Source organism: Miscanthus floridulus, chromosome 1, assembly GCF_019320115.1.
Source record: "Miscanthus floridulus cultivar M001 chromosome 1, ASM1932011v1, whole genome shotgun sequence".
NCBI lineage: Eukaryota > Viridiplantae > Streptophyta > Magnoliopsida > Poales > Poaceae > Miscanthus > Miscanthus floridulus.
Genome location: NC_089580.1, coordinates 19,883,648 through 19,901,201, shown reverse-complemented (window position 1 = coordinate 19,901,201; position 17,554 = coordinate 19,883,648). Strand labels below are relative to the sequence as shown.

At 51.0% G+C, this 17,554-nt stretch overlaps 2 protein-coding genes across 3 annotated transcripts; one reads left to right on the top strand and one right to left on the bottom strand.

Moving 5' to 3' along the window:
* Positions 1 to 5,630: 5,630 nt before the first annotated feature.
* Positions 5,631 to 8,776, bottom strand: LOC136475109 (uncharacterized). Of its 2 annotated transcripts, none has more exons than XM_066472667.1 (8): positions 8,236 to 8,776; positions 7,848 to 7,975; positions 7,580 to 7,702; positions 7,170 to 7,286; positions 6,890 to 7,072; positions 6,632 to 6,803; positions 6,298 to 6,463; positions 5,631 to 6,158 (listed from the first exon to the last, which is right to left on the bottom strand). In XM_066472667.1, the coding sequence occupies exons 1-8, from the start codon at positions 8,558 to 8,560 to the stop codon at positions 6,104 to 6,106; spliced, it is 1,269 nt and encodes a 422-aa protein (XP_066328764.1). In that variant the 5' UTR covers positions 8,561 to 8,776; the 3' UTR covers positions 5,631 to 6,103. The 2 variants fall into 2 exon arrangements, with proteins under 2 accessions (XP_066328764.1, XP_066328769.1); XM_066472672.1 differs by having other exon boundaries at positions 7,914 to 7,975.
* Positions 8,777 to 16,031: 7,255 nt separating this feature from the next.
* On the top strand, positions 16,032 to 16,736 carry LOC136452947 (uncharacterized). The gene has a single exon (XM_066453521.1). It carries the CDS (start codon positions 16,032 to 16,034, stop codon positions 16,734 to 16,736), a length of 705 nt encoding a protein of 234 aa, XP_066309618.1.
* Positions 16,737 to 17,554: the final 818 nt, after the last annotated feature.

Here is a 17,554-nt window from a genome sequence, read left to right as displayed (position 1 = left end):
AATTCGAGACCGTACTAACCGAACACACTAATTTGGCCATGGCCCCGGCCTCCTCTCAGATCACATCACAGAAATAGTAGCAGGGCTGTTTGGTTTTCCTATACACGAGAGCTCCACAACTGCAATCATCTTAAAAGCATATTTTTTGGAGCATCGTTTCTTTGCCTATCCGGCCATTTCTGCACTACTACTATTCCGATCAGCTTGCCACCTTATTTTCGATGATATCCGTCTGCTTCCTTTCATTTTGTTCCTAATCTTGGGGAGAGGTTCTTCTGCAGACGCAGCTACTATTGCCACCATTTTGGTACCAGGGAGTATCTTTGTCACGTTTGTTTGGCTGATAAGCCATGTGTCAACAGAATATCGTCGTCAGTCCTCTGAGAGGTATTCCACGAATGTAGATTGATCGGAAAAGAGGCGTGTGATCAAGAACAAGAAGGTAACAGAGACACACGAGTTAGACATGTTCAAGCCGTCAGTATGACGTAATATCATACTCCTGTGTTCTGTTGGATTGTATTGGCTGTCGTATGATATTACGTATGTTTGGAGGGATCCCTGCCCACCTTATATAGTCTGAGGGGCAGGGTTACAAGTCGGTTAGATCTGAGAGATAACCGAAAAGTAATAACAGATTATAGGAATCATGTAATCATACGTATCCTAACAGATCTCGTATTATCTTCAGGATACCTTCCTGGTGTCTTGCGGGAGACGCCGAGCAGTGTCGTGCCCCGCAAGGCTTCATCTTATGGGCTGGACCGCCCCTGGGGGCGTAGCCCATGTGGTCTGTCGTGGGTATCCGGGGTCGTACCCCACGTCATGGCTGAAAGTATTGTTGGCTGATTTATTGTGAGAGAAAAATAAACTGAAAAAGTACGCTTATTTTTTATATCCGTTTGCTTCCTTTCATTTTCTTCCTGTCCTATCTTGGGATAGAGGTTCTTCTCCAGAGTGCAGACGTAGCAACTGAATTCTGGCGTGTGTGCCTATCCAGTGGAAAACGGAGTAAGTTGCGATACTATTTCCATACATGTATGCAAAGATAATATACATGACATGGCAATTGTTTTAGATGGAGTACTGGTTACTATTATATGCTGGCTCCACCAATTAAGCATAGACATATACATGAACATGAGCTATCACAACAGACTCCAAATGCTTGGTTAGCTACTAGAAATATGGGCCATTTTCTTATAGAAAGCCAAAATTTGGCAAGCCAAAGTGATTTTGGCACTGGCTGGCTACACGTAGCAGCTTTGTTGGGTGGCCGATTCGCTCGCTTCAGATTTTGTTAGCTGGCCAAAGAAGATAATGGATGAGGTGGCAGCCATATATTGGTTGGACGAAGTAAAATAGCTTTGTATTAAAAAGCTTTAAAGTCATTCCTTAAACCGATTGTATTTTGTCAGGGGATCGATCGCACGACCCATCCAAATTCATTAATCGTTATGCATCATCAAGTGGCTGGCGTAATCACTCGCAGAAGAAATCTCGCAAAGTATCTTCCATGAACAGCAAACGGGATCTCGATAAGACAGCTATGAATACCCAAAAGAAACGAAAAGGAAATTTATAAATACAGCGGCACACGTATATATATGATAGCATGTGTGCCATGTGTGTGTGGGAAGAGAAGAACCAGGGGCCCGGGGCCAGGTTTCTGAAACCACCGTTTCATGGTTGTTAAGGGAGTTCTTGTGCCTGTCATATGAGCGGGCCGGGACTTCTTCTGCATCAGGCGTTTAAGTTGACCGTCGCCGTGCACTCAGTCAGCAGCCCACCACACGCTCCAGCTAGCTGAGACCCGCCGGCGCGCCGGCTCCTTGATGCTAAACCCTGCTTTGTTTATGGCAACTGGACGTCGAAATAAACTTTGCTGTCAACCTGCTTGTCTCTGCTGCTTTGTTGCGGGGAATTGTCGGGTGGCGAACTGGTGATTGGCTGCGTCAACAGTAGTACGTACGCTTTGAGCTTCCATGGACTAATTACGCATATATTACTACTTGCTACTATAGCCATATAGGAGTATAATCAAGAAACAAGCACGTGTTTTTGTCAAAGCAAAAGGGGAAAGAACTAATGTACACCGATCGTTATCCGTTTTCTTTCCTTCGGTTATAAGCTCGTTTAATACTCAAGCAAACTTATGCTACTTCCGCCGTATTTTTATGTTGTTGTTATAGGATGTTTAAACTCTATGTGTTTTAAAACGGAGGTAGCATTACTTTCGATGTGCGACATTTATCACAAGCCTATAAATTACAGCCACTATATAAAACCAATTGAAAAAAGGTACAAAATAAAACGATAAATACAAAAAAAACAGTAGCAGCGCTAACGAAGCCGCCGCAGCGGGGGATGGTGAGCGCGTCAACAGCGAAGAGCTGAAGACCGGGCAACTGGCCATTCCCAGAGGAGGAAGAGGCGTACGTACCCTGCAATTGGTCAACAGTGTTGCATACGGAAATGGCTATAGCAGCGCTTCCATAATTGGCCTCCATAGACGCTTGGTACGTAGTACTGTATAGATGAGATTAATCTTGCAAAAACCGCGAGGAACGAAAGACCTCAATCATGGATTCATGGTGGCCTACTGGCCTATGGTACGACACATCGCACATGCATGCAAACCCTGCCTGCGGCTGCCAAGCCAGCATGGAGCTTCATCTGATGTTTGGTAGCACTAACCTTCTTCTGTCCTGTACAGCACAGGACTAACCAACGCCTGCGTCCACCTATGGCGCATTTAGGCTCGGATCATGTCTAGGCACGAACATTATTTGAAAGGAAATAGAAAAAAATCGGCCAGCGCGGTTGAGCTTAAACGTGCCAGTCAGACCGCTCCGAAGTGGCATGGAAGCAGAACAACTTCTGTGAGATGGGGAAAAAAAGCAGCGGGTGCCATAGCTACGCGGCACAAGTTCAAGGCACCCGTCAAGCTCACGCGCCGAAATTCTTCACCCACCACTCACTCCACCAGTCCCCGCGGGTCGATCGCGTTCCCCGCCGCGCGCACGATTTTTTCTCTCCTCCGGCCTCCGTGCGCACGTCGTTGTCGATCGCCGTCCGTCCCCCCGTCGCGGCAAAAGAAGGCGCGCCAGGATGCTGTTCTCCGCCCGCGCGATGACGCGGCGGAAACAAAAAAATGCCGCGCCTGCACGGGGAAGCCTCCCACTCCCAGGTCCCAGCCTGTGGAACGGAATCGAGGACTCGATGGACAGCCAGCCGCGTGACGCGGACGGGCGGGGAGAACGTGCCAATGGGGCCAGCCACCAGCGGCGGCCCGGGATGGGGAAGGAAAACGAACGAACGGGGGCCGGGCGCTGCCGTTGCGGGGGCCGGGGCCCCGCCGGCCGGCCTAACGGCCAATTGAAAAAGCGGCACGTCGCTTTCTGCGCACCGTACGCCCACGCTGCCCTGACTCCCTGAGCTCGCACCAGAGAAAATCGCCGTTCCGGGTCCCCGTTCGTGGCATAATCAGGCCGGTCGATGGGCCTTGGGGGCTTATAATACGCCCGTGGCTGAGCTGGACTGCAACGAATCAGCACTTGTTTAATTGGGCTTCTTTTTCCTTCATCACTGGTCTGGTCGCCTAGGTGATGGCCTAATCTCTTTGTTTATCTGTTATATAGGAGTATATATTATGCAACTTGGGAGAGTCTATGTCTCGCAATGCATGCATGAAGTAATTTATGTATGAACTTTTTGGGGGTGCATGATCTCAACTACTGCGGAAACGATCCGAGCCAGCCCGTATATTGGGAAAATAAAACGCGGCTATTCATTCATCCGTCTCAGATGAACGTACGTATGTGGAGTTCGATTTGATTGCGAGGTTAATCCTTTTCTTTTCTCTCTCCCCGATTCCGTAAGTGTGCCCGTATGTCTGGTGTGGTTGCATACTTGCGCTTGCTTGCTTTTGTTTTGCCCAAATACTTGGCACGAGCTGGATTATCGTCTGAGTTGTGCCATGATAGGGATTATTACTAGCTCGCAACCGAACCAAGGCTCCGTTTGCTTGAGCTTATAAGTCAGAATCAGTCCTACTTTTTTAGTCATAAAACAGTATTTTTCTCTTACATCAAATTAGTCCTAGAAACCACACGAGCCGTAACTTCTGCCGAATAGAGTCCGAGAAGCAAGAGACCCACGGCCACGGAGTATTATAAAAAAGAAGTCGTCACATGCGCGCCTTGAAGTTGGAGCCCTGGAAATTTCTGGCATTTTCGAGCAACTTGCCCCGGCCCGGACCCAAATCGCCTTTCCGAGAGAACAGGCGGGCAGAGAGGACCACCCGGCGTTCATATGCATATGCGCCGTGTTTTGCTGGGAGTTTTGCTTACATACATTACAAACAGCATGTTCCAAGTACCAGTAAACTACGTACTCCTACTATGCTATAAACAAGAGCTACGCACACAAGTTGCAGCCAGATATGTAGGAAGTCTGTTGCCGAGATTCGAACCTAAATTTGTAGCCTGCCACTTGTGATAAAAGAAGCAAAGCTACGTTACACCTAATCGCATGTGCATGGTTGCGACTTGTTCACTCCGACAAAGATCGAAGCCCACAAAGGTAAGTAGGTTGGACCTTACTAAAGACACTTATTCTAGTCCAGTCCAGTCAAGGACGATACGACAGTCTTGTATAACTCGGCCCAGTTGGCGTAAATACGCCTCACCCAGCCCGCTCTGTAACCAAGCATAAAAATGTGGCCCGGCCTCATATCGAGATAAGCCTCGTAGACGGAAAAGGGCCCCCACGGACCGGAACATGCTGGATGGAAAGCGGAACGAAAGAATCTAGCACTCTCAAATCAGGCGTCCTCACAGCATCTCCAGCAGTTCCTCAATAATTATTTCTCAATACATATGTATTGGAGTAGCCTAATATTATCTTTCGTCAATATTGAGAAAGTTGCTACAGCAGTATCCCAATATATCTTCCCCAATACCTATATGGAAGGTGGGTCCCACAGGAGTGTAAGAAAAAATATGGCTGAAAAGTGGTAGTTAGGATGGTCCACATGGTATTAGCGGAGTTGTATCTCCTCCTTTATTTGAGGAGAGATGAGAAAAATATTGGTGACCACCAAAAAAAGAAAAAGGTATTGGCAAACTGCTGGAGCAAGAAAAAAGCATAGCTGTCCCTAATATAATAGTTTTATGAAAATAGGGGAGGTATTGGGAAACTGTTGAGATGCTCTTGAGCCCTCTTTGTCACTCTCAAAAGAGCATCGGCTTCTCTGACGAAAACACGTGATGCTACTGTTCAGAATATGATTAATTATGTGTCAAAGGCTATTTTTGGAGACCGCCAAATCAGACCGCGGCTTATATTTTTGAGATGGCAGGAGTACTTAATTGGCTTCAAGAACAATTCATCTTGGTCATTTGTTCAGTATGGTCAGTTTTTAAGCAACATTAGACAAGATGAATAATACCGACAACTAGATTAATGTGGCCTATTTGAATATGAATGAAAGTGCAACTGCAACCTGCAAAGACAAATGACTAAACAAAGAAGCATAGGCTTACATAATACAGGAGCAGAATACAAGCTTATGCCCTTCGACCAAAAAATTCACAGCCACAAAAACAATCTCAACGGAACACAGTATGTCCTGATTCTTGAATCTATGACCGTGAGTCAAATAATACCACTCACTCCTCCGCGGCTCGCGTTTTTTTAATACCATGCATGGTATTTGTTATTTCAGTATTATACAAAGGTACGCTCAGTCTAGAATCATTTAGCTGTGTACATATATTATATTTACATGAAATGTATAGAGTTAACAGTGCCCAAAACATACTAAGTTATCTCACTTAACGCAATTGCTACCCAGTAGATGTGTCTAGACCTCCCCGAGTTGCACTAGCAATGCCTCATTTCTTCCTAATATGCATGAGGTTTTCTAGCACGGTCATCTGAGACAAAATAGAAATCCAAATACGAGCTCCAAGATATTGTGGGCAAAAAAATAAAAAACAAAACAAAACAAAAACAAAACGTGCAGAGCAATTGCGCAGCATCCCCATAGTGACGAGCCAAGAAATGATTCATCCGGACAATAATTTGGTATCTGAGCCTATCATCGCAGGATTTCCTTTCTTGCCTTGAAGTTGGGATATAATGTTTTGTTCCTCCTATATTGTAGAAAATAAATAATTTAACCAAAGTAAATGGAAAAACACAGCAGTAATGTATAAATGGAGACATGAAGACTAGAGACCAGGCAAATGCAGAAGTAAGACAGTCAACAAATAAACTCATTAAAGTTATTACCTTTCTAATTGCCTTCCTATGAACTTCCCGGAATCAACTGGTATAGGAGATAACGATAAGTAGTCTTGTTGTTTCACTGGCGTTTCTAAAGCATTACTGCTGTGTTTTTTAACTTTCTTGGATTTAACAGGAGCTGACCCAAATAGCTGAACAGTCAAACTGCCACCTGATGAAAAGTAAGTGCATCCTGTTAGCTCCAAGAAATACTTAATTCAGGTTTTCTGTTCACTATGATCAATTTTTAAGAACAGGTAGCATACGAACAACTTGATCAAGGCTGTGCAAATGCAAACATGCAGTGGCAAAAGAACTAAGGAAAGGAACACAAGCTTACATAATACAAGAGCAGCTCCAATCCATGCAGTGTTATCCCATCTTTCGCCAAGGAGGAACCAAGCAAAAGCAGCTCCCCAAACTGGCTCCAAGCCGTAGACAATTGTAGTTTCAGTTGCTGAAACATCGCCCATCGCTACCATCTGCACGAGGACGTGTACGTACTCCACATGCTTAAAACAAGCAAGCATTAAACGAGAAGAGCCCTAAAACTAGGGCGCCCGTAAAACTACTAGAACACTCAAAGAAGTAGACTGACCTCTGCCCACATGCATAACACCGTAGAAAGAACTCCAGTGTACAATGCTGGTATCCAAGGAAATGAAGCTGCCGTATCCCAAAGCATACCGAAAGTCCAAGAGTCAAAGCTGGATTCACTAGTATCAACATAGCCATCTTGGAACATACACCAGAGAACAGAGGAGAAAGCGACCACAAGGACCTGGTTATCAGAAGATTTTGTGTTCACAGCTTCACAACACATCACAATGGGTAAGATATATAGCAGTATAAAGGATATGAGAATATCTTCACGCAACCTCGAAGCTAAGAAGAGCCAGAAACTTCTTCTTGTCCGTACTCCTTGATATTTGTTCTGTTCTAAGCATATGGATCCCAAAAAATACGGCGCTGAAGAAGTTCAAAATATCACCAACCTTTGAACACAATAAAAGCAGTTCAAGAAATCAATATCATATTATTTTTTAAGGCACAAAGCAAGCAATTCATGAATATATCCAAAGACTTGAAATAATGAAATCTATCAAATTTGAGGACTTAACAGAAGTTTATATGTTTGAAATTCGGTTGATCATCGTCAATGCAAGATCAAAGACTCAATGAAAGAGCCAGAGATGTTTTACCATTCTGTAAGATCCTGAGAGAGATTATCACAACAGCCAAAAAACTACTAGTAACAGTCAATACAGAAGAAGAAGTTGTTACTTACGCAGGGAGGAGAGCCGCCACATTCCAGCAGGCCAATTCCGAATAGAGACATGATGGCTCCGAACCAAGTGAGTTTGGGGATCGAGGCACCAAGAAGGCCATCAATTAGAGGCACAACTATGACCTGCACAGTAATAGTAGATATTTAGCATTTGCCAGTTCAAGCCATTTCAGCAAAACCACCAAAATTCAGATGAGAGCAATCCAATCGCTTGAGCAAGGTAAGCTAAGCTAATCCAGACTCCCAGCTCCAGTCCTGCATAGCGTACACGGAGGTCCCCAAAGGCACGGACCGCCAATGGTACGAAGGGGATGGCTGCAACAACGAACCGCACCATGTTGAAGACCGCAGGCTCTGTCAGGGCTTCGACCTCTTTCAAAACCGGAATATCACTTGCTGGCAGAAAAAAAAATGGATAAAAAATGAGTACAAAAGGCTCAATTTTACTGTTAAATTGTTGTGACAAACTAATCACAGTGGTCGGAGAAAGAAATGTGAGCATGAAGAGTATTTGGAGCTGTACTACAGAGCGATACACTGCTATTCTTAACAATGACAGAAGCATGCAGAGTAGAGTTTGAGATCGAGCGGTTGAACGGAGCGGCCGGGAGAGAGAGGGAGTGAGATTAGTAAGAACAAAGAAAGTATCCGGAGACCATAGATGACCGTGAGGGCGTTGAGGATGATGATGCTTCGTGTCTTCTTCGAGGCGAACAGGACCCGCCTCCACACCGGTCGCCCGCGCGCCGGCTTCTTCCTCTCTTCCTCGATCTTGGCCTCCGCCTCGCCGCTGGCGCCGCCGGGCCCGTCGAGCGCCGCGCACCGGGGCGCCACGAGGACCCTTGCCAGGCGTGGCGACGAGGACCAGCGGGGCTCTGCGACGGCGAGCATCGCGCGGCAGGAAGGGCCCGCCGCTGCCGCCCCAGCCCCACCCGTCTGCAGCGGCAGCGCCCACGACGCGGGCGCGAGGGAAGAAGCCATGCCAAGACCGCTCGAGTCCTGCGCTCCTGCTGCTAGTGCAATGGAGTGAGCAGAGCAGGTGTAGCGGCCACTGGTATGGTGTTCTCTGACTGGAGTAGTAAAAAGGTGATAGGATGGAATGAAACTCGTAGGAAGAAGACGACCTTGGCTCGTCGGAATGTGGAACCCGTTGGCGTTTGTGGTGATGGGGAAGAGCTTGTCTCTGGCGACGAGCGGGCGAAAGAAAGCAGGCGATTTTATTTTCTGTGGAGGCGTGGCGCGGGGGCGCGCGGTGGGTTTTTGTGGTGGTGGGCCGGTGGGGGCGTCCGGTGCTGGGGGAGATCCTGGAGTTTTGCGGCCTCGTTGACAGGTCTGCGGGGGTCAGATGAGGCCGGGCCGGCGAGTCACCGTGGCCCGTGGCCGCGGAACAGAGCAATCGTCGGGGAGCTACCGAGTACGGCGCATGTGATCCTCGCCTTTGATGTGCCGGAGCTCCCCGTTTGTCGAGCTGTCAGATGCTGTGTTGCGATTAGGACCGTTTGTCTTCAAGCCACGATATTCTCGTGCTAATAGGCAATAGCACTATTATTTGGTCGCCACGCATAACTAACTGCACACGCCGTGCGAACCGTGTCCCTGTTTGGGAGAGCCTTTGCTCAGCTTCTGAGCCACATAAGCCGATAAGTCCGCACAAACGCCTTGCGATACGGGCCTACCAACGAACACGCTTCCGCGACTGACGGTCGCCCACAACGCTTCACAAATCGCAAGCTCGACCCCGCTTTCCCAAATCGCGAGCGTGTTTTCTCTCCTTGCCCCTCCCTCCAGACCCGTTTCCCTTGCCCGTGACCGACGCCTTCCTGAGCGCTCCCTCACTGCCGCCGCCTCCTCTCCGCCGCCCCTCCTCCATTCCCCTCCGGCCCGGTCCTCACCTCCTCTTCTCTGGCTCGCCTCCCCTCCCCTCCGCCGGATCTGAAGGAAGGGCGCCGGCGGCCCTCTCCTCCCCCTCCACCGGATCTCCATCCAGGGCGTCAACGGCTCTCCCCGCCCCCTCCGCTGGATCTCCATCCACGACAAGCCCCTCGGCCTGCGCCACCCCTTGAAGCACCGCCGGTTCTGTGCCGGGGGGAAGATGATGGTGGAGCCTGGAGGGGTGTCGCCTGCTCACGCCGTGCCGGAAGGCGAGGAGCAGGAGGAGGAAGAGGAAGAGGAGGAGGGAGCCAGCGAGGTGGAAGACGAGGAGTTAGTGGATGCAGAGGCGGAGCAGGCCTTGTCCGCGGAGACAGCGATGCGGGGCGCTGAAGTGGAGGTGTCGTCCGCGCGGGCGGCAGGGGTGCAGGAGATGGAGGTGGAGGTGGAGGGCGGCGAAATGGAGGTGAAGGACGGAGAAATGGAGGTGTCGCCAGAGCCTGCCGTCGCTGTGGGGGGGCACTGAGTTGGAGGCCCATCCAGACGAGGAGGACGAGGTCTCTGACTCCGCCTAGGGGTAGATTGGTCAATTTACATCATAATCTACCAGAAATAATCAGGACAGCCAAACATCCAGTTTATTCAGACAGCAGATTCTCCAGATCATGACTTATCAAATAAACCTGCTCAGCTTATAAGCGAGACTCAGAAAAGCTCTCCCAAACACGCCCTATCGTCTGGGCTATCACCGGCTCAGTGCAGCCTTTGGAAAAGATCTCCGGACGCGCTAGCACAGCGGTCCCATTCTCCCTGTTGTTCTTTCCGGGATTCCGGCAGTCCTAGTCCAAGAGCGATGGAGATCTCGATCTTTAGCCATCGCAGCATTGCCAACATAAAAAGAGGCTGCGGCTCAGCGTGTGCGATGCTTAATAGAACAACAGAAGTGATGGTGGCAATTGGCAAATGAGAGAGCTGGTGGAGGGGGCAAACGCAATGCTGCGAGTGGCCAAGGAAATCTTGGCTGCCCAAACTGCAAGACAAGTTAACAGGTTGCTGCTTCAAGACACTGAGTCGTGAGCACGAAGAAGACCCGAAGCAAGCTTAATGTGTTCGAGATGGGATGAGATTGTGGTTTGATGGAAGCAAAAGGTTTCACTGTGGGTTGGGCTACTGTTAGACTTTTTGGTGTGTCGTGATGTAATAGTTTAAGTCCCTTTAGTTTTAACTAGTAGGTTCGGTTTGATGGGAGCGTGGTGCTGCTCCAACGTTTACTGTTAGTATTATCTGGTTGAACATCTAGGCCGGTTTCTGGTTAGCTCTTGAGCCCAGGATGGTTCCTTTTGCCGTTGATAGGTTCTATCTTCTAAAAACTGTCTTGTCTTGTAATGTTGAACGGTTGTATTTTCGTTGGTCTAATGGAAATGGAGAAGGTTCCCCCGTTGGGAAAAAATGAGGGAGCTGGTGCAGAATCTCACATACGCCCCTCTAAACTTTTATCCTTGATCTAACGTACCGTGGGGAGCTAGTCCGCTGTTGCCGACACGCACTTCTACCTCCGCCACGAAATTAATCGACGACGACACGGTGGCAAGGGCCATGCCATGCCAGTGGCGCCTCATCATCGGCCATGTCTAGTGAAGCACCAAGCGTGGTGTGTGAGCTAGCGTCTCAGCCCTTGGCCGGCGTTGAACTGCTAGCTAGTACAAAGAATTTGTTTAAAGCTCAAATCCGAAACTTGCCACCATGCTTTTCAGACTCAAACCGCAAAGCAACATCTATGGGGGCTTAAGCCCCCCTACCTGCCAAAGTTGAACACGTTGTTGTATACAATGGTCATAGCAACAACCACATGGAGGCAATGGCTTCCCTAACTTCCCTAAAGAATTTGGAGCTGCTCTCACCCCTGTTACTACTTAGAAGCTAAGGAGGAGTCCGTGACTTATTGGTATACTATGGGCGCAAGGCAACTGTGATCTCTGTAAAGAAGACAACCATCAGAAACAAAAGCCAAAGGAAAAGGAACCATGCCCTCAAGTAGATCTCCTGGGTAATATTTTACTTCCTACTAGTCAAGATGTTGATTTTCCCAGGACTCTCTGATATTTCTAAATATGCTGATAATGGTGTATCTTACCCTGAAATACCTATTGTTGAAATTCAGAAGATAGCAGTGGAAACTTGTCGCGTCGCTTCTTCGGAGGTGATAGCGGAGCTACTCCTTGCGTCAAGGCCTGAAGATGAAGCCGGCCCAAGCAAGAGCGGTGTCACAAAATGATCACAATCCCTAATGATGTGGTGGTCGATTAAGTTAGCTCTATTCAGGGAATGCCCTTACCCTTATCGTTGTATTAAACTTGTCGTTGACATTTGCCTCTTTAAGACTCATGTGATGTGTGATCATAACCTGTCTTGTTGTCTTTCATATTTGGTTACCATTACCCTCTGCTGTGCTGTGTTTGAAATTTTAGCTTGGTACTCATGCTTCCTCAAGGTTTTCCGGTTCTGAAGTTTCATAGAACTCTCAGTTTGGGCTGTTCTTCTCTGGCTCCATTTAGGCAGAGATCTGATTTCTACAGAAAAACATATTGTCATGAATATTGGAGGCAATGAAAGTAGCAATGGTAGGCTTAATAGAGATTGGAGTATTCTTAACTAGAACATCAGAGGGATAAATTCAGTTGACAAGTGTAACGCTGTTAATGAAAAAAAAATGGAAAGTGCTTGTTCAATTTTCCGCATTCATGAAACTAAGCGAAATCATTTTGATCATTCTTATATTAGGAAGCTTGCACCCAAATGTGAATTTTGATGGGCTGGAGTAGTTCTAAATTCAGTGGCGAGGTGCTTCTGATAAATAAGTTTTCTGTCACAGTGCAAATCACCTCCGCACATAACGGCCAACCTAGAACCTCACAACCGTTTATGTCCCGTGTCATGGGCCTAAAAGAGATGATTTTGTTCAGTGGCGCAATAACCTCCAAATTGAAGATGATGATAACGGGATGATATTGGGTGACTTTAATTTCTATAAGCCCTCTCTGATAGAAACAAAGATGGCGCCATCAATTACCTGTTTTATGTGCTTATATAGACTTGTAGCAGGCACAAATTTAGGAAATTAAATCACTAGAAAGAGAGGCAGCCTGGCTTATAGTGTAATAAATCACTGAACAGACACAATTGCAGCAGGAAATATTGCCATACGTCGACCATAGATTCTACTATTCTAGAGAGGTAAACGAGGAATTGGGGTGTCGAGACATAGATGGGCCTAATATCGGCCTAGTATGTCTAGCCCATTAGATTTAGCGGGTTGGGTTGGGTCGAGTTCTCAGAGAACGTCGACGAATACCATCCTACGCCAAGAGGTTTGGGTGGAGGCCTGACTTGAGCCTTGATTGAGCCCTTGACAGAAGCCTTCACGCTTCTGATGAGCTAGGCCCAGGTAACCTCTCTATAGTAATAATGTTCAAAACTGAAAAGGAATCATGAAACGACAGATTTTCTTTTTATCCCAGCTATATAAAACGATGTTGACGGCCCCCCTCCAATGATATGGACGGGCACTGTAGCCAAATCTGTCGCCAAAAAAATGGGCAGACACCATACTGTGCAAGCATTGCGTATACAAGTAATTTACTTTTAAATAAAATATATTTAAAATATGAGCAAACGATTGGTTTATCAAATCTGGATAACTGATGCCGGGCTGCTAAGCAACCTAAGGAAGCTTTAGCAGATATAAACCTGCTATGAAGGCTTGATGTCACTTTCTCAATCTATAACTTCTTGGTAGGATTGGATAGATGCTTCTCATTCATAAAATATCTGCATTTCATATTCATTCTTTGGGAAAAAAATATTAAGGGAACTAAAAAGCTGCAAGTTGTTGTCAAGATGTCATGTACGGGCGCACCTATAGGCGCCATCGTGACGCCAGGAGGGCTGCGGAGCGCGCGGCCAAGGCAGGTGCCACCGTCAGTGGCTAAGTTTAGAAAGATAGGACCTAGTTTCCTTTTGCATGCCTTAATTATAGGAGAGTTTGGTTGGGCCATTGGCCATATATGCCGTGTAACAGACTTGGAGAGATTTAAGCAAGAACAATTATCCTAAAGTTGCTCCTCTCTCCCAAACTCTCTCAAGCCACCGGTGAGATCTTCTCACGGTGAAGGCCTGGAGCGCGACTACGAGTTACGTAGCCGCGGTCCGACGACGTTGGGCGTTGAGGCGCTTGACAACCTGGTATCGGCGTCGCGTAGATCCTCTCCCACCCGCTCCAGCCCTCCACCACCCCCTTCCACGTCCACTCCTTCCACCGGCCACTCCACCACCATGGCTGAACCCACCATCAAGGACCTCATGGAGATGATGAAGTCGTTCCAGGCTGAGTTGTCTTCCGTGAAGGCCGACATGGCCACCATGAAGGACAAGTCATCATCGTCGTCGGACAACGGCGGCGGCGGGCGCGAGGAGCCTCCTCATGATCTGGATCAGCCCCCACGATTCCAGAAGCTCGACTTCCCCCGCTTCGATGGCAAGACCGATCCGATGCTCTTCATCAACAAATGCGAATCTTATTTTCGCCAACAGCGCACCATGCCAGAGGAGCGCGTGTGGATGGCCTCCTACAATCTAGAGGACGTCGCGCAGCTGTGGTACATCCAGTTGCAGGAAGACGAGGGTACGCCGCCATGGGGACGGTTCAAGGACCTCCTCAACCTTCGTTTCGGTCCACCTCTCCGCTCGGCGCCCCTGTTCGAGTTGTCGGAGTGTCGCCGCACCGGGACCGTGGAGGAATACTCCAACAGGTTCCAGGCTCTGCTGCCACGCGCGGGTCGGCTCGAGGAGGGCCAGCGCGTCCAACTCTACACCGGCGGCCTTCTTCCCCCGTTGAGCCATGCCGTCCGCATCCACAATCCGGAGACGCTCGCTGGGGCCATGAGTCTCGCCCGTCAGGTCGAGCAGATGGAGTTAGCATGGCTACCCCCACCGGCTGCCCGGGGAGCCCCTCGTGCCCTGCTGCCAGCGCCGGCGCCTACGCAGCCGCTGCTCGCCCCTCCTGCACCACCAGCGGGCGCGGCCCAGCCGCGACAGGATGGCCCGCCTTTGAAGCGGCTGTCCCCGGAGGAACAGGCGGAACGGCGCCGTCTCAGCCTCTGTTTCAACTGCAATGAGCCGTACTCCCGCGGCCACAATCGTGTCTGCCGCCGCATCTTCTACCTCAACGGCGTCGAGTTCGCGGCCGCCGATGAGGAACCAGCGGGGGACGATCAGTAGGACGGCGCCCCTGTCTTCTCACTCAGGGCAGTGGCCGGTATGCCCATCTGTGATTCCATGCAGGTGCGGGTCTCCTTGGGCTCCACCACACTCGTCGTGCTCCTGGACACTGGCTCCACACATAATTTCATTGTCGAGGACGCCGCCCGCCGCACCGGCCTGCCGATCCAGCCGCGCCCGTGCCTCACAGCCACTGTGGCCAACGGCGAGCGCGTCACTTGCCCGGGCGTCATCCGCCGCGCCCCGGTCATCATCGAGGGCGAGACATTCTTCATCGACCTCTTCATCATGCTGCTCGCGGGGTATGACCTCGTCTTGGGGACTCAATGGATGGTCACCCTTGGCCGGGTGGTGTGGGACTTCATCACCCGCACTGTCTCCTTCCTGCACCAAGATCACGCCATCGTCCTCAAGCCCGGCTCTACACCTGTGGTAGTTCGGCCCTACCGCTACCCGGCGGCGCACAAGGACGAGCTAGAACGGCAATGCGCCGCCATGCTGGACCAAGGCATCGTACGCCGCAGCGATTCGGCGTTCTCATCGCCGGTATTGCTGGTCAAGAAGCAGGACGGGGCTTGGCGGTTTTGCGTGGACTACCGCGCTCTTAATGCCCTCACCGTCAAGGATGCTTTCCCCATCCCCGTCGTTGACGAACTCCTTGATGAGCTGCATGGTGCGCAGTTCTTCACCAAGATGGACCTCCGCTCCGGCTATCACCAAGTCCGGATGCGGCTGGCTGATGTACACAAGACGATGTTCCAAACCCACGACGGCTTCTATGAGTTCCTGGTGATGCCGTTCGGGTTATGCAACGCTCCGGCAACATTCCAGGCGCTCATGAACGACGTGCTCCGTCCATTTCTTCATCGGTTTGTCCTTGTCTTTTTTGATGATATATTGATTTACAGCAAGACTTGGGCAGATCACTTGAGGCACATCCGCGCCGTCCTCGCCGAACTTCATCGCCATGTCCTCTTCGTCAAGCGATCCAAGTGCATCTTTGGGTCACCTTCCGTGGCATACCTGGGCCACATCATCTCCGCCCACGGTGTGGCCATGGACCCGGCCAAGGTGCAGGCAATTCACGACTGGCCGGCTCGCTCGGCGCGCGCGGTGCCGTACCGGGACCATGGAGGAATACTCCAACAGGTTCCAGGCTCTGCTGCCGCGCGCGGGTCGGCTCGAGGAGGGCCAGCGCGTCCAACTCTACACAGGTGGCCTTCTTCCCCCGTTGAGCCATGCCGTCCGCAACCACAATCTGGAGACGCTCGCCAGGGCCATTAGTCTCGCCCGTCAGGTCGAGCAGATGGAGTTAGCGCGGCTACCCCCACCGGCCGCCCGGGGAGCCCCTCGTGCCCTGCTACCAGTGCCGGTGCCTACGCAAACGTTGCTCGCCCCTCCTGCACCACCAGCGGGCGCGGCCCAGCCGCGACAATATGGCCCGCCTTTGAAGCGGCTGTCCCCGGAGGAACAGGCGGAATGGCGCCGTCTTGGCCTCTGTTTCAACTGCAATGAGTCGTACTCCCGCGGCCACAATCGTGTCTGCCACCGCATCTTCTACCTCAACGGCGTCGAGTTCGCGGCCGCCGACGAGGAACCAGCGGGGGACGATCAGCAGGACGGCGCCCCTGTCTTCTCACTCAGGGCAGTGGCCGGTATGCCCATCTATGATTCCATGCAGGTGCGGGTCTCCCTGGGCGCCACCACACTCGTCGCGCTCCTGGACACCGGCTCCACACATAATTTCATCGCCAAGGATGCCGCCCACCGCACTGGCCTGCCGATCCAGCCGCGCCCGCGCCTCACGGCCACCGTGGCCAACGGCGAGCGCGTCACTTGCCTGGGCGTCATCCGCCGTGCCCCGGTCATCATCGAGGGCGAGACGTTCTTCATCGACCTCTTCGTCATGCCGCTCGCGGGGTATGACCTCGTCTTGGGGACTCAATGGATGGTCACCCTTGGCCGGGTGGTGTGGGACTTCGTTGCCCGCACCGTCTCCTTCCTGCACTAAGGCCGACAGGTCTCCTGGTCGGACATCACCGACCGTTGGCCTCCCCTACTCGCCGCCACCATGACACCGAACGCCCTCCTTGAGGAGCTGCTCGGCAAACACCCCCTCGAAGGAGTGTAGCAGCTCCTCAAGGAGGGCGTTCGGTGTCGTGGTGGCAGCGAGTAGGGGTGGCCGACGGTCGGCGATGTTCGACCAGGAGACCTGTCGGCCTTGGTGCAGGAAGGAGACGGTGCGGGCGATGAAGTCCCACACCACCCGACCAAGGGTGACCATCCATTGAGTCCCCAAGACGAGGTCATACCCCACGAGCGGCATGACGAAGAGGTCGATGAAGAACGTCTCGCCCTCGATGATGACCGGGGCGTGGCGGATGATGCCTAGGCAAGTGATGCGCTCGCCGTTGGCCACGATGGCCGTGAGGCACGGGCGTGGCTAGATCGGTAGGCCGGTGCGGCAAGCGGCGTCCTCGGTGATGAAATTATGTGTGGAGCCGGTGTCCAGGAGCGCGACGAGTGTGGTGGCGCCCAGGGAGACCCACACCTGCATGGAATCATAGATGGGCATACCGGCCACTGCCCTGAGTGAGAAGACAGGGGCGCCGTCCTGCTGATCGTCCCCCGCTGGTTCCTCGTCGGCGGCCGCGAACTCGACGTCGTTGAGGTAGAAGATGCGGCGGCAGACACGATTGTGGCCGCGGGAGTACGGCTCATTGCAGTTGAAACAGAGGCCAAGACGGCGCCGTTCCGCCTGTTCCTCTGAGGACAGCCGCTTCAAAGGCGGGCCATCCTGTCACGGCTGGGCCATGCCCGCTGGTGGTG